General features: G+C 40.8%; 1 protein-coding gene across 11 annotated transcripts in view; it reads left to right on the top strand.

Annotated features, from left to right (window-relative positions):
* The window catches only part of SUGCT (succinyl-CoA:glutarate-CoA transferase), an 802332-nt gene that overhangs the window by 195569 nt on the left and 593749 nt on the right, over positions 1-13014 (top strand). For all 11 annotated transcript variants that reach the window (XR_007121423.1, XM_047694504.1, XM_047694502.1 and 8 more), the window contains one exon: positions 11544-11639. Coding sequence is in view for 10 of the 11 variants with exons in the window: in XM_047694504.1 (XP_047550460.1) it covers positions 11544-11639 (96 nt within the window). In the remaining variant the exon portion in view is untranslated. The remainder of the gene's footprint in view (positions 1-11543; positions 11640-13014) is intronic.

Genomic DNA, 13014 nt, shown 5'->3' with positions numbered 1-13014 from the left:
CTCACTTGAAATCTGGAGATGTCTTTGGGTCTAAAATGAGTTTCTTATAGACAGCATATTGATGTGTATTTTTTTTTTTATCCATTCTGATATCCTGTATCTTTTGAGTGGGACATGTAGCCCGTTTACATTCAGGGTAACTACTGAAAGATATGAATTTAGTGCCATTGTACTGCCGGTAAGGTGACTATTACTGTATATTGTCTCTTTTCCTTTTTAATCTGGTAATTTTAGGCTCTCTGCTTAGAGGACCCTTTCAGTATTTCCTGTAGGGCTGGTTTGGTGTTCACAAATTCTTTTAGTTTTCGTTTGTCCTGGAAGCTTTTTATCTCTCTTTCTATTTTCAATGACAGCCTAGCTGGATATAGTATTCTTGGCTGCATATTTTTTCTTGCTTTGTTTTCTGAATATGTCATGCCAGTCCTTTCTGGCCTGCCAGGTCTCTGTGGAGAAGTCTGCTACCAGCCTAATATTTCTACCATTGTATGTTACAGACCTCTTATCTCAAACGGCTTTCAGTATTTTCTCTTTGTCACTGAGACTTGTAAGTTTTACTATTAGATGTCAGGGCAGTAACCTATTTTTATTGATTTTGAGGGGCGTTCTCTGTGCCTCCTGGATTTTGATGCTTGTTCCCTTCACCACATTAGGGAAATTCTGTGCTATAGTTTGCTCCAATATACCTTCTGCCCCCCTCTCTCTTTCTTCTTCTTTTGGGATCCCAATAATATTGTTTTGTCTTATTGTATCACTTATCTGTCAAATTCTTCCTCGTGGTCCAGTAGTTGTTTGTCTCTCTTTTGCTCAGCTTCTTTATTCTCTATCATTTGGTCTTCTTTTTTTTTTTTTTTTTTTTTTTTAAATTTTTTTTTAATTTTTTTTATTTTTTCAGCATAACAGTATTCATTATTTTTGCACCACACCCAGTGCTCCATGCAATCTGTGCCCTCTATAATACCCACCACCTGGTGCCCCCAACCTCCCACCCCCCACCCCTTCAAAATTCTCAGATCGTTTTTCAGAGTCCATAGTCTCTCATGGTTCACCTCCCCTTCCAATTTCCCTCAACTCCCTTCTCCTCTCCATCTCCCCTTGTCCTCCATGCTATTTGTTATGCTCCACAAATAAGTGAAACCATATGATAATTGACTCTCTCTGCTTGACTTATTTCACTCAGCATCATCTCTTCCAGTCCCGTCCATGTTGCTACAAAACTTGGGTATTCATCCTTTCTTTCTCTCTCTTTTTTTTTTTTTTTTTACAGCTTTATAAACATATATTTTTATCCCCATGGGTACAGGTCTGCGAATCGCCAGGTTTACACACTTCACAACACTCACCATAGCACATACCCTCCCCAATATCCATAACCCCACCCCCTCTCCCAACCCCCTCCCCCCATCAACCCTCAGTTTGTTTTGTGAGATTAAGAGTCACTTATGGTTTGTCTCCCTCCCAATCCCATCTTGTTTCATTTACTCTTCTCCTACCCCCTCAACCCCCCATGTTGCATCTCCTCTCCCTCATATCAGGGAGATCATATGATAGTTGTCTTTCTCCGATTGACTTATTTCACTAAGCATGATACCCTCTAGTTCCATCCATGTCGTCGCAAATGGCAAGATTTCATTTCTTTTGATGGCTGCATAGTATTCCATTGTGTATATATACCACATCTTCTTTATCCATTCGTCTGTAGATGGACATCTAGGTTCTTTCCATAGTTTGGCTATTGTAGACATTGCTGCTATAAACATTCGGGTGCATGTGCCCCTTCGGATCACTACGTTTGTATCTTTAGGGTAAATACCCAGCAGTGCAATTGCTGGGTCATAGGGTAGTTCTATCATTTGGTCTTCTATATCACTTATTCTCTCTTCTGCCTCATTTAACCTAGCAGTAAGAGCCTCCATTTTTTATTGCACCTCATTAATAACTCTTCTTATTTCAACTTGGTTAGATTTTAGTTCTTCTTTTTCTCCAGAAAGGGATTTTATTTTTTCAGAAAGGGACTCTATAATATCTTCCATGCTTTTTTCAAGCCCAGCTACCACCTTGATAATCGTCATTCTGAAGTCTAATTCTGACATCTTACTAATGTCCCTACTGATTAGGTCCCTAGCCATCAGTACTGCTGCTTGTTCTTTTATTTATTTACTTATTTTGTGATGAGTTTTTCCACCTTGTCATTTTATCCAGATAATTTAGATAAATAAGAGAACAAAATACTAAGAGGTTAGCAACAACCCCAGAAAGATATACACTAACCAAATCAGAAGAGATCTGAAGCTGGGGTCGGCAGGGGTAAAAAAGAAAAAAAAAATACACATATATATATTTATTAAACTGGTGAATAGAACAGAGCCACACACTTGATTTTGGGTGTATTTTGGTCTGTAAAAGAAACTACCTCCCAAAATTTTAAAGAAAGAAAAACTTACATTTATAGAAAAATAAGGGAAAACACAATGAAGGGATGGAATATGACTATAAAGATGAAAATTAAAAAAGATTCTTAAAAAGGAATTGATAAGATAAGAAGTTGGTTGGAAAGAGGAAAGAATGTGATCAGGATGGAGACTAGAACAAAGCCATGTGCTAAAATTAGGGTATATTTTGATTTATTAGAAGAAATTATATCCTGAAATTTTAATGAAAAAAATAACCCATATGTATACAAAAAATAAGGTTAAATACAATGAAGGGATAAAATGTGATGATAACAATAAAAATTAAAATGATTTTAGAAAGGTGTTGATTAGATAAAATAGTTTAAAAATGATAAAATAGGAATTATGAAAAAAATTAAAAAGTAGAATAAGAAAAAAATAAAATTAAAAAAAATTTAACTTTGAAAGACTAAAGGATCATGGGAAAAAGCCATGAATTCTATGTGTTGTTTTCTCTTACCTTTTGAGTTCCACAGTTCTCATTGGTGGGTGAACTTGGTCTCGGCCAGATGTTCTTGCTGACCTTCTGGGGAAGGGGCCTGTTGTAATGATTCTCAAATGTCTTTGCCTGAGGTGGAATTGCACCACCCTTGCCAGGGGTCAGGCTGAGTAATCTGCTTGGTTTTGGTCTCGGGAGCTTCTGTTCCCTGAACATTTTCTGGACAGCTTTGGAGGACGGGAATGAAAATGAAGGGCTCCCAATCTGCAGCCCATAGGAGCCAAGAGCTTAGGGCCCCACTCTTCAGTGTACCCTCAGAGAAAAGCAGTCAATCCCTCCTGTCTCTGTGGTCTCCAGCCATACTCCATGCTCACCTGTCCTGTGACTGAGTGTTTCTGTCTCTGGTGCACGGCCCCATTTGGAGCTCCAAACCCAACTGATTCCTGAGCCACTCCTCCCAGAGGAGGAAGGTGAGTCTCCCTGGATCTGCTACTTGTTGGGTCCCTGCCCAAAGAGCAGTGGCCTGACTGTGCCTTGGATCATGTTTTAAGGTAATACTGAGCTGAGAGCCCTCTCCTTGGCTCTGCCTCTGTAGCCTTCTTCCCCACTCCAATAGCTGGGAGCTCTGACACACTCAGATACCCCTGGTCTTTTTGTGACCCTGCTGGTCCTGAGACTACACTGTCCCTGCGAGGGCTCCACTTCCCACTTAACTGCTGGAGCGATGTCTGTCAGTGGAGCAGACTTCTTAACGTTCCGATTTTGTGGTCTGCTGCTCTACCACTTGCCAGGAGCCGGCCCCTCCCTGCGCAGTCTGTCTCCCTGAATGTTGCCTCAGATTCACTTCTCTGCACATCCTACCTTCCAGAACGTGGTCGATTTTCGTTCCTAGAATTGCTGTTCTTCTTCTCTTCTCTCTCCTGTTAAGTTTGTAGGTGTTCAGAATGGTTTGATAACTACCTAGCTGAACTCCTGGGACCTGGTGATATTTAGGTCTTCTACTTCTCTGCCATCTTGCTCCTCCGATACTGAGATTTTTGAATAAGTGAATGAATGAATGAGGTGCTGGTTGACACTAAAGTAAGTAACATTTATAAAATAAAAATAAGATAAACATTCCCTTTCTTTATCTTGTGACCCCTCTTCTTTTTTATGCTTTCCTGTAAGACTGGAACATGACATCTACAGATGAGCCTCGGGGAGCTTGGGTGGCTCAGTCGGTTGAGCCTCTGACTCTTGGTTTCAGCTCAGATCAGGGTTGTGATATTGAGTCCCGCATCTGGCTCTGTGCTCAGCGGGGAGCCTGGTTGAGATTCTTTTCTCCCTTGCCCTCTTCCCTTCCACCCCACTTGTGCTGTCTCTCTCAAAGAAATAAATCTTAAAAATAAATAAATACAAGCCTGGAACATTTTGTAGTGCCACAAAAGGAAGTGCTAAAAACAAAAAAATCCTCACAATGATGGGTTGTGTGTCAGAGGGACACAGGCGCCAACTGAAAAGAGCTTCCAGTGGTCAGAATGAAATGATTTGATCAACAAAATTAAGTAGTATTGGATTATAACCCAAAGTATAAAATAAATACCATGGCTCTGGGCCGATATAAATAAATAATTGAATAAATGAATAGGGGAGAAGAGACAAAGTTCCTGGGCAGAATTCTAATCATTTATGGGGACAGTTCATTCTCAAGAAGGAGGAACACAACTCCTCACTCCTTAAGTGTGGGCTGTGCTTGGTGACTTCCTTCCAAAGAGTACAGTGTGGAAAGGGGGAGAAGTAAAAAGAATGATTTTGCAGTGAAGACAGCTGATAGCCACCATTTCAGGCAGGTGATCAAGGTCAACACCAATGGTGATAAGTCCTATCCATTGTTTGTAACTTGGATATAATATGATGAAAATGGCACTTTATGCTTATGGGTTTTCTTCCCCAAATCCACACGCCCCATAAATTGAAACCCATAATTTTCTAATTATGAGAAAAACATATCAGAAAATCCCCCTTGAGGAACATCCTCCAAAAATATCTGAACTGTACTTCTCAAAACTGTCAAAGTCATCAGAAGGAAGGAACTGTTACAGTCAAGAGTAGCCTAAGGAGACAATGACTAAATATAATGTGATAGGTATGCTGAATGGGATCTGCGAACTGAAAAGAACATTAAAAACTAAGGAAATCTGAACATATGGACTTTAATAATAATGCATCAGTGTTGGCTCTTTAATTGTAAAATTCAGATCACACTGAGGTAAGATGTTAATAATAGGGGAATTGGGATAAATAAGTCACGGAGATGAAAGGCGCAGTAGGGAGTACAGTCCGTCGTTCTGTAGTAGCGTTGTCTGGTGGCAGATGGTAGCTACACTTGTGGTGAGCACAGCATAAGTATGGAGAAGTTGAATCGGCATGTGGCACACCTGAAATTAATGTAACATTGTGTCAACTAAAATTAAAAAAAAAATGGAAAATACAGCCAAGCTGAGAAAAAAAATAAAAGTAATAGGGGAACTGGGTGTGGAGTATATGGGAACTCTTTACCATCTTGGTAAGTTTTCTGTAAATCTACACCTGTTCTAAAATAAAAGTTGGAAAAAATTGTAAACGTTTCCCCACATGGGACTATGTTCTTCTGTTGTATCATTTGAAGTGCCTACTTTGTCTGGTATTACATATGGATATTGCAGTTTATTTAACTTACCCCATTTGGGGGTATATTGGCACTGGTAGTTTGTACTTGCATCATTGGCGGTAACTATGATTAGAGGAAGGGCTGTTTTTGACATGGAGGCTTACGTTCTTTTGTTTTATCTTATTTCTGATTTCTTCTTCTCCTTTCTCTGTATTTTTCCCTTAGGGAATGACTTTAAATACTTTCTATATGCTGACGACTCCAGCCCAAATGACTGTCTCACAGACATCTCCAATTCAACATATGCAAATATGGATTCTTATTTTCTTTCCCTTCACCTCGTTCCTCTCTCTGACTTCCTTATTTCTGTTGAGGCCTTCAGAGCTTACCCAGATATTCAGGCAGAAACATGTTCTGTCCAGTCTGTCCCTAACATGTATCTTAAACCCACTAATTTTTCTGTTTCCACTGCCACCAACCTAGTCTGAGCTATCATCAGCTTATGCCTGGACCTGCACAATTTCCATAACTGGTCCCTTTTCTCTCTTGTCTCTATTCAGTCCATTCTTTGGATTTAATTGCAAATTCAGTGGGAAGCCCTGTGACTTTTAAATAGAAGGATGATGTGCTATAGTCCTTGATTTTAAAGTGATCATGGTGAGGGGCACATGGCTGGCTCAGTCATTGGAGCATGCATCTTTTGATCTCAGGATTGTAAATTTGAGCCCCATGTTGGGTATAGAGATGACTTTAAAAACCAAAATAATCATTCTAAAAGGTGTGCAGAGAATGAGTCCTTCCTTACTCATGACCTGCAGGAGGTGGCATGATCTGTCAATCTCTCCAATTTCATTTCCCATCTTTTTCTTGTCATGCTTTAGTTACATTGGGGGTACTTTCAGATTTTTTTTTTTCCTTTTCTGTTTTTTGTATTCTTTCCTGTATGCCACTCTCTTGCCTTACGGCTTTCACATATGTTATTCTTTTTGTTTTTATTTATTTATTTTTTATTTTTTTTTTTTTAAGATTTTGTTTATTTATTTGACAGAGAGATCACAAGCAGGCAGAGAGGCAGGCAGAGAGAGAGAGGAAGGGAAGCAGGCTCCCCGCTGAGCAGAGAGCCCGATGCGGGGCTCGATCCCAGGACTCCGAGATCATGACCTGAGCCGAAGGCAGCGGCTTAACCCACTGAGCCACCCAGGTGCCCCTCTTTTTGTTTTTAAACTTTTCCCCATGGCAGTTCCTGTAACTGTTTAGTTGTCTTCTCCACTATTCTTAAGTACAAAGGCGGCAGGACTGCATCTTTCCATTTACTGTTCCGTACCCAGTACCTAACACCATACCTTCTACAAAGCAGCACTCCATATTTGTTGAATAAAGAAACTAGTAATTACTATTTTCATTTGTGTGTTAAAAAAATTACTGTAGAAACTCTACATTAGGTCCTCTGAGAACGTATGAAGGATTTGCAGTACGCAGTTCCTACCTTGGAATAGTTCCAATTTAAAAGGAGGGATAGGATCAGCTATGAGTAATATTGGAGCATGGAGGAGGACACTGTAGTTGGAGTGGTTTAAAGCACTATCATTAGCAAGCTCTGTGACCTCAGATAAGTTATTTCCTTCTCTGTTTCTTTCTTTATCCTTGTCTAATATTAAGGGGTTTGGCTAGATTTTCCTGAGGTTTTGGTTCTCAGATCTGGTGTGCAGTGAATGATGTATTAGTTATTTTTTTTCCCCCAGGCTCCATCCCTGGAGAGTCAGATTCAGTAGGCCTGGGGCGAGATCGAGGAATTCTGTAGGTGATTATAATGCACAACTAGATTTAGGAACCACTGATATGGGGCACCTGGGTGGCTCAGTGTGTTAAGCCTCTGCCTTCGACTCAGGTCATGATCTCAGGGTCCTGGGATTGAGCCCCATATCGGGCTCTCTGCTCAGCAGGGAGCCTGCTTCTCCCTCTCTCTCTCTCTCTCTGCCTGCTGCTCTGCCTACTTGTGATCTCTGTCTGTCAAAAAAAAAAAAAAAAAAAAAAAGGAACCACTGATCTAGGTCTTCTTAACTTGCCATCTTGTAAGTGTAGTTGTAATACAGGGTAGACTGTGAGAGTGCAGCCTGAATAGGTAGATTAAGATGTTGTGTTTGTTCAGAGGCAAGGAAAATAGTGTTTTGCTTTGGTGATGAGGGGGACTTAATGGAAATGGTGGTGTAAGAGTAGATGGAGAGATGGGCAGGTGCAGAAGCAAAGCGTGACTTGTGTTCAGCGCAGCTCACTTGGAGGCCAGAATATGCAAGGGAGCAGGAGGGAAACATCCACCAGTAATGATGTCATGGACCAGAGTTCGAGTATTGTTTTCCCCTCTTTACCCGTCATACGTGGTTGTCCTTTTGGAGACGAAAGGTTCTATTATTGCAGCTTGATCCTCATTTGCTAGAAGTGAGCCATGGGGTGGCAGAGAGCATGGGGCTGCTTTGGGAAATAATTGGGTGTATTCTTCCTCATGTCTTTTGGGGCTGTGCCCTTTGAGATCCACGTTGACCATCCATGGGTTTTCTGGTTAGACACACAGAATACCAGGACCCACTATGTTATCTAAAATAAGAGTTTTGCTGTCAGAATGATTATTATTAAACCAAAGTTGGCCTTTTTGTTTAGATGAAACCATATAAAGGCAACATTCTGAGTAAATTATATAGCATCCACATGATGAAATAATGAGCCTAAGTTTAGGAGATGAAAGTAATGATCTAATGCAATATTTAGAATGGATATACAGTATGTAGTTATTAACCTAAAAGTCACATCCCGCATTCTTTTGATTTGTGGAAAATTTGTCATTAATTGCCAGGAAGCCTGATTTTTCATACAGAATCACGTCATAACTGTTGACTTTCTCCCCCTTCTTCTCCCTTAAAATATTTCATTGTAATAGTAGATTACTCTCAGATTTGCAATGCCCCTTTTAAACACTGGGTTGCTAAGTTTAGCCCTGTTGCTCTCTCTCTTTTTTTTTTTTAAATAGAATTCCTTCCCCCCCAGATTTGCCTCTGAGTACTGACGAATCATACTTTGTTTTTGAGTGGCCATGGCTTAAAAACCTTATCTAACCAGTGGGAGCCTGCTGGTTCTGAAATACTTTTTGTTTTCATGAGTTACCACTGTGTGGAGGAAATTGTTAGGGCATCCCATTTAGAAACAGCCTATGAGATGAGTGTTGACTGTCCATTCAAACTTACTCTGAATAGGGCTACTTTTATGAAATAGTTGTCAAAGATACAGCTTAGCAAGGTAGGGTCAGAAACACAGAAGTCAAAATTGAGAAGAAAGAAAGAGGTCGTGGACCCGAAATGAGGCAGTCAGGCTGATCTCCAGCCCAGAATCCAGCCCATACCTACTCCTGTCAAGCATCTCAGATTAGTCTAGGATTCACAGGTTAACCTGTGATCATCCAGTCAGTCCTACTTCTTTTTTTTTTTTTTTTTAAAGATTTTTTCTATTTATTTGAGAGAGAGAGAGAGCATGCACAGGAGGGGGTGGTGGGCAGAGGGAAGGGAGAAGTGGACTTCCCACTGAGCAGGGAGCCTGATGTGGGGCTCAATTCCAGGACCTCGGGATCATCATCTGAGGAAGGCAGATGCTTAACCAGCTGAGCCACCCAGGCGCCCCAGTCCACTTGCAGCTATGCTGATGTTGGTCTATTGCCTATCAGCTGACTTTGAAATTAAAAAAGTAGAGATACCAAGCCTCTTATGATTCTTTGCTTGTAAAGTATTACCTTTATTAATGTGACTCATTGGCCCCCAGTAGCACCAGAATTTATTTCGAAAGGAACAGCCCCGACTCCCACTCCCAACAGAGGTAGATCAAAGAAAAACCTTTCTTCTAGAAAAACCTCAGACTTGAGAAAATCTCCCCAATTTCAAGAAGAGCTTTTATGGGAAAATGACTATACTTGCATCTCTATTATCTGCCAGACTATTAAGAAGAATAATAGTCAGAGGTGTAGACCTTAGAAGCAAATATAAGGGGGCGCCTGGGTGGCTCAGTGGGTTAAGCCGCTGCCTTCGGCTCAGGTCATGATCCCAGGTCCTGGGTTCGAGCCCCACATCGGGCTTTCTGCTCAGCAGGGAGCCTGCTTCCTCCTCTCTCTCTGCCTGCCTCTCTGCCTACTTGTGATTTCTCTCTGTCAAATAAAAAAAAAAAAAAAAATCTTTAAAAAAAAAAAAAAAGAAGCAAATATAAGACCATTTACTATTTTGCAAATTGTGTTCTGTGTTTATGCTGCCCAGGGTGACATTGTGACATTGGAGGCCTGCTTCTGCTTCAACCAGAACACTGTGGGTATTAACCTGCTCACATATTAGGATTTCATGCATTAATTCGGTTTGATACAGGAGTTCTGCTTTAAAAAAAAAAAAAAGATTGAAAACCATCCCTTTTGGTCAAATGCCCAAGAATTTATAGAGAATGTGTCTGAAGGTCGACATAGTTCAATTAAATACCGACAGTTGTACAACTACTTAGAGTTGACAGAAATGAAAAACCGTGAAACTGGACTTCCCATCCAGTGCATTTTTTACTACAAAACGTTGATTTGATTTTCCATTTTGAAAGACACAGAAGTGATCTGTGAAATGGCGATTAGCACTAGGCAGCCCCAGGCAGCCCTGGAATGCTCCATGGTTCAAATGCCCGAGACCAGATGGAGGTCCAGAAGTGGATGACTCAAAGTTTATTAGTTTTGCCACCTGGGCAGTACAGCCGAACCAGCTGCCATAAGGCAGTTCCAATTTCAACAGAGCAGTAAATGAACATAAAATGAGTGTAAATCCCAAGAATAAAGTAAAGGAGAATGTCTGCTGCTCTAAGGAGATTCGTGCAGGCTGAGCCCTATGGAGATAGGCTGTGTGGGAGGCAAGCTGCTGGGCCAGGTAGAGACCAATCACAGGTTGCCTCCGCAAGCCCTAAAAAACCATCCCTGGAGTTGTTCCAGCAGCCGAACTCAGTTTGGGATCTGTTTGACTTGCTGGCTTGGGAGCCACGTCACATCTGATGATCTAGGATGGGAAAAATGAGCCCATGGTATATCATGATTATGTTATGAGGCCAGAAGCTTTTTTTTTTTCCTGGAAACTATGGAAGGTTGTTATTCAGTTTGTCTTTCATAGTTTGGGGCCCTTAGTGTCATGGGTGTTCATGGGAACATAAGCTCCTTGTGGCAGGTCACTGGGAATCGAGTTCATTCTCTTCCTGTTCTCCTCATCTGGAATTGGAGGGTTGTAGGTTTTTAAGCGATGTGTATGAAATACTGCGGGAGTCAGAGGTTGAACTTAAGGCTTTGGATGACCCCTTTAATAGGTCTAGGGCTTTTGAAAACTGAAATAATTATAATAATGAGGCTATGGGTTTAGGACTAAGTTGAGGGAGGGAGAGCACTTTTTGTGTAAATGAGGATGATTCGCTGAGGAATTTTCACAAGTCAAATAATTTGGACCCTGTGTGTCCATTAAGGATGCTTTGGGCAGCTGGCTACAGAAAACTTGACTGAACGGACTTAAACAAAATAGAGGTTTATTATTGCTATTTTTGTCACGAAATGAGAAACTTAGAGGAATATGGCTCATGACTGGTTCAGCTGCTCAGTGATGACACAGGCTTTTTTTTTGTCATCTTGACAGAAAGTAAAAGGACGTGGGTGAAGAGGGGAGAGGAACGTACCAGTTGCCGATGTATTTTGCTGTGGTCTTAACGCTAAAGGCTGGCCCAGGGTTTTATCTATTGGGTCGACCTCTGTCTTCAGGTGATCTTTTCGAGCGCCGAGTGCTGTTCATATTTAGTCTCATGCGATAATGTAATACTGCTCTTCCTTTCTTTGTATGGTGATGCCTATATATTTTCTGATCTGCTTGGAGTTGCTTCTCTCTCTTTTTTTGCAATGACATGAAGTTGCAAATGAGAACTTTCATAGTATAACCTTCTGCTTATGATTGTGGATAAACTACTTTTTTTTTTTTTTTCCTGGCAGGTGGCATGTTTGACCCAGGTAGCTGCTAATTATCTCATTGGCCAAAAGGAAGCAAAACGTTGGGGCACGGCTCACGGCAGTATCGTTCCTTACCAGGTAGGACTGATACACACAGCACAGGGTTGGGCTGCTCTGATCTGCAGTTTTGTATGATATGAGTTTGGGAGATTATTTCCTTTTGTAAGAAAAAAAAATCTTTTCAGGATATTCTGTTATATATCTTTGTCTGACTGTAACAAGGTCCTGTTGTTCATTTTAAATTCTGTGTTTTGCACATTTCTTCGTCAGAAGATTAGTAACAGGACACTTAAATGGATCAAAGGAACTTGCTGAAAGTGAGTGACTTTTGGCCTCATATGATGGTTTATTTTTTTTTTTCGCCCCAAAGAAGCACTGATTGTAGCCATTTTATAAAGCATGGTTTGTTCACCATGTCAATTATAAACCAAATGTTACCTACCCCAGCTGACAATAATATTCTCACAGGGTTGGAGTAAAATGAAAATTTGCGTGTGACGGATCTTTATTTTCAGAGCAAAGCAGATGGTTTGGGAACTGCTGTTCTTCATTAAGTGTCTAAACTTGTCCTTAGAAATTCTTGACGTTGGCTAGTGTGAATGAATATGTGAGGGAACTGTGATCCTTCACAAATAAAAATGAGGACAAAAACTCTAACTCTTCCTCCAAACCCCTAACCTTTGCTTGACTCAGTTGTAGTGTGTCCCGCTGTTTGTTATGTCCTCTGTCAGATGTTGGAGGTTTGAGAGTAGAGGTGTCTTTTTCATCACTGTATCCTTTCTCGCTTCCACCAGAAGCACATACCAGGCACTGTATTAATATCCATTGAATGAAGGGGTAAATTTTACTGTGGCCATTTCGGAGCACGTGCTCTTGATGGAACACATCAAAGCCAGGATTTTGCATTTTCCAGCAAATGCATCAACACTGCTAATCATCCTTTTAGTCTTAAGAACATTATTTCCTTCAGCTAAACTAGTTTCTTTCCCATTTCTTTTAATGCAAATTTGAGCAATTCAGTGACCCAATGTGAGTCTAGAATTTTTCTCTGTTTCTATTTATGGTCTCTTTACACCTAAGGCGTTACTGTGATTTCCCTGCAGAGCTGCCCTTTGACATAGCTACGGTTGTAGAACATTTTCCTTAGTGCCTGCCCTCTTTTCTTGAGCAGTGCTTTTATGACCAGCATTAGTGACTTTTTGGTTCTCTACTTCGGAGCCTTATACTCTTTTAGCCAGGCCTACCATGTGTCACGAAAGTGGCAATTTTGCACCTTTTAGAGATCAGCAATTTTAGCCTTCTCCCTTCTCAGATAGCAAATTTGATACCTGAATTGAGTAGGTGGATCCCAACTCTGATCTTCCTCCTTGTTGAGTTATCTTTTAGATCTGCTGCCTTTGACCAGAGAGTGCTATGATTCCAGTGCCTTCTTGTACTCCAACCCACATCGTCT

This window comes from Lutra lutra, chromosome 11 (assembly GCF_902655055.1).
Source record: "Lutra lutra chromosome 11, mLutLut1.2, whole genome shotgun sequence".
NCBI classification, from domain to species: Eukaryota; Metazoa; Chordata; class Mammalia; order Carnivora; family Mustelidae; genus Lutra; species Lutra lutra.
The sequence above is the reverse complement of the archived record's forward strand: the minus strand, read 5'-3'. Positions and strand labels throughout refer to the sequence as shown.